The following is a 3342-nucleotide window of genomic DNA, read 5'->3' on the forward strand; positions in this document are numbered from 1 at the left end:
GTTTGGAGTGATGGTGTTTGTCTGCCCAAGTCACCATTACGCGTGATGGAGCCCGGCTGTCCTGGGGATGGCTGAGCACCCCCCTGCCATGGGAAGCAGGGAATTAATCCCTCGTGCTGCTTTGCTTGCACGTGCATGGCTTTTGCTCTCCCTATTAAACTGCCTTTACGTCACCCCACGAGTTTCCTCACTTTTCCCCTTCCGATCCTCTCCCCCATCCCACTGGGGGGGAGCGAGCGAGCGGCTGGGGGGGCTGACCTGCCAGCTGGGGTTAAACCACAACAAGCTCCACCAGCACAAACTCTACAGCGGCCTTGGGAGCCCCTTACCCGCATATCGGATGCTCTTCCCAAACATAGCAGTCCACAGATACGGGACCGTGCTGATCTCCATGCCGTGGGCCAGCATGTTCAGTGCGGCTATCCTCCCTGGAAGAGAGGAAGGCAGAATAAGCGAGGAAGCTGCATGCTGGGGCAAGTGTTGTGGTCTCGTCCCAGAGCATAGGGAAACCAAGGTCTCCTGCTTAGGCTAAAAAACCCCAAACCGCAGAGCAACCAGGCAGCGTGCCATGTCGTCTGAGGCTGGGCTCCCCTGGCAGGGCAGCTCCTGCGGACCCACCACCAGCACTGGCACGAGCAACGTGCTCACGAGCCTGTTTCAGCCCAACTTCTGCAACAGGGACAGGGCTGGGAGCTTGCTGAGCTCCCACAGCCAAGGGGGGTGGGATGGACAAACCCCCCTAGGGCATGGAGACCGTCAGAGTACTATCCCCTCCAAAGCAGTGCGTCCGGACCAGCATGAAAGGGGGCTGTGTCCCAAAGCTCACTTTGGAGCTGTGGTTCCAAAGCCTCTCACCCAGGGCACCCACCCAGAGGCCAACGTCCCCACAGGGCTGTGGCCTGGGGAAGCTTCGAGGGCGGCCGATTGTGCCAGGGTTCCAGGCTTGCTGGTGCGAAGGGGAGAAAAGTCTAAGCTCTGCAGCAGCCCCTGGGCCAGCCCGGCACCACGGGCTGCCCAGCTGGGGACGTCAGCCCGAGCTGACATTAGGATGTGAGCTCCTATGTGCCCCAGGGCAAGGAGAAGATCAGGCTCCTGCAGTGACGGCAGATGCCAGGGAGCACACGGTGAATGGGACAGCCTGTCCCTGGGCACCTCTGTGTTGGTAATGAGGCATCGTTAGGTGACGCACATCAAGGCAGCTGACAGATGACGGCGGCATATCGGACAGGGTGGAACGCGCAGCCTTCACAGGCTGAATGCAGCTGCCCCGCTCTGTTGGCAGTTGTTGCATTCTCTCGCTAGAGGGCTTGGAAATTTCCTGGGGCTCTAGAGAAGGCTCCTTCCCATAAGCAATGTGCTGAAAAGCACCCACCGTGCATATGGGCCATCTGCCAGTGCGGGACGTTCACCTTCTTATTATTCCTCAAGGCCAGCGGGAAGGTGACGGCATCACCGGCCGCGAAGACTCCGGGGATGTTGGTTTGCATCATCTGCAGGGGGGGAAGCAGAAGTGTGCGTCAGCAGGGTCGGCACCCTACAGGAGGGCACTGCGCTAGAGCTGCCACGGTCCCCAGGGACGCATGGGCGATCTCTGCTGGGCTGCGTGACCCCCGGCTGGGATTTGATTTGGTGTCCTTCGCTTTCAAAGCAGCGCACGCAGGCAGGGACCTACACATCCCTCTGCCGGTGGGTCACCCAGTAAAAAGAGACGCAGAGCGGTGAACTGGAGGCCCTGGGCAGGAGATGGGGTCTGTCGGTGTTTGCAAAGGGGGCCTGGCTTATTGCAGGCACAAGCAGTGAGCGCAGGGGTGGACAGTGATGAGCCCCAGCCCCCCAGCACGCTCCTCGCTCACGGCACTCACCACCCTTCGGCACCAACACTGCTCCCATCAGAGTCACCAGTGGTGGAGAGGAAAGAAGAGATCCTTTGGGATCCTTGGAAAGGTGGATCTTTCTCCATTTCTCTCCTCCCAGAATATCCACCCCCCTTCCAGGACAGCTCAGAGCTGGACCCAAGCCACAGCACCCAGGGCTGGGTTTGCAAATCCCTTGCGTGCAGGGGGGCCCCAGGTGCTCCAGCCTGATGCTCCCAGCAGACAAAACGCCGCGGCAACAGCAGTCCAGTGCCCCAAGGGGGTGCAGAGCCAGCTCCCCCTGCCCTGCCCCCTGGCAGGGGCTGCCCCCCAGGCTCACCTTGTTGACCACGATGAAGCCTTTGGAGTCGATGTTGATGCCGCTCTGCTTGAGAAAGCCGGTCGCTGGGACTGCGCCTGCGGGGAAGGCAAGGGCTGCCGGCAGGGTAGCCGGGTGTCCCTGCAGCCCCAGGGGGGACCCCAAGGCCAACGGATCCCCCCTGCCAGGATAACCTGCCCAGTGGCTCCGGGAGGGGGGAGCAGAGCCAGGCGCCCCACGGAGCCCCCGCACCCTCGCCCCCAGGGCCCAACCACTCTCCAAGCCACCCGGGCACCGCTCCCCTCTGCCACCATCTTCTCCTAAGGCTTGAAGAGCATTTGCAACCCACTTTTATAGACACTTGGAAAAACATTTGTCTAAAAGGGAGCCCTCAGGCTGCCAGACAGGGCTCTTCTGTCCCGTCCCCCCCATCTGTACCTTGGCTTCAGCTTTCATTTTCCTTTTTTGATCTTTTTTTCCCCTCTAGCCTTCCCAAATTGGAGTAGACAATAAAACAATCAAAGCAGAATTAAACTCATCCTGGGATTCTTCCACTCCACAACATTTTGAAAAGTTACAGAGTGAGAAAGGGGTTTTTTCCCCCCCAAGCGTAAAGGAGAAAAATACCCTCTTCGATGGCAGCAGCAGCAATTAAAAAAAAACGGGGGGGGGAAAATTCACTTTGGGGAGGCTTTAAAAAAAACAGTTGGAGAGGATGAAACTGGTTTGAATGGGTTTTCTGGAAAACCCCAAACCATGACGATGTTCTAAACACATTTTTCAGCTGCATTTTGGGGTGGAGGCTCTGGCAAGGCCATTTCCAGCTTCGCTGCGCAGACCCGTGTGGCAGCTCTCCCCCCGCAGCCACGGCCCCTTACCGACACCAACGACGCACACATCGGCGCGCAGGACCTTCCCGCTCTTCAGCACAACCTCCTTCAGCTGCACGAGACACAGGGGGACCTCAATGTTATTTTAGGGACACACACACACCCCCCCAACCCCCCCGCAGCAGCAGCAAGCCAGGCTGGCAGCTTGCTTCACTTCTGACGTGCACGGTCACCATAACGCCTTGTAATGGCAGCAGGAGGAGGGTGGGAGCAATGACACCACCCCACGGACTGTGCCAGAGCACGCTTGCTCCTGGGGGCTAAATTTGGGAACATGAAT

General features: G+C 59.1%; 1 protein-coding gene across 2 annotated transcripts in view; it reads right to left on the bottom strand.

Moving 5' to 3' along the window:
- AIFM3 (apoptosis inducing factor mitochondria associated 3) overlaps positions 1–3342 on the bottom strand; it is a 37673-nt gene that overhangs the window by 7794 nt on the left and 26537 nt on the right. For both annotated transcript variants that reach the window (XM_009642864.2, XM_009642863.2), the window contains exons 13-16: positions 3051–3114; positions 2194–2270; positions 1373–1490; positions 330–428 (exon numbers count right to left, since the gene is read on the bottom strand). In XM_009642864.2, the coding sequence (XP_009641159.1) occupies positions 330–428; positions 1373–1490; positions 2194–2270; positions 3051–3114 (358 nt within the window). The remainder of the gene's footprint in view (positions 1–329; positions 429–1372; positions 1491–2193; positions 2271–3050; positions 3115–3342) is intronic.

Source organism: Egretta garzetta, unplaced genomic scaffold (assembly GCF_000687185.1).
Source record: "Egretta garzetta isolate BGI_Z169 unplaced genomic scaffold, ASM68718v1 scaffold7, whole genome shotgun sequence".
NCBI classification, from domain to species: domain Eukaryota; kingdom Metazoa; phylum Chordata; class Aves; order Pelecaniformes; family Ardeidae; genus Egretta; species Egretta garzetta.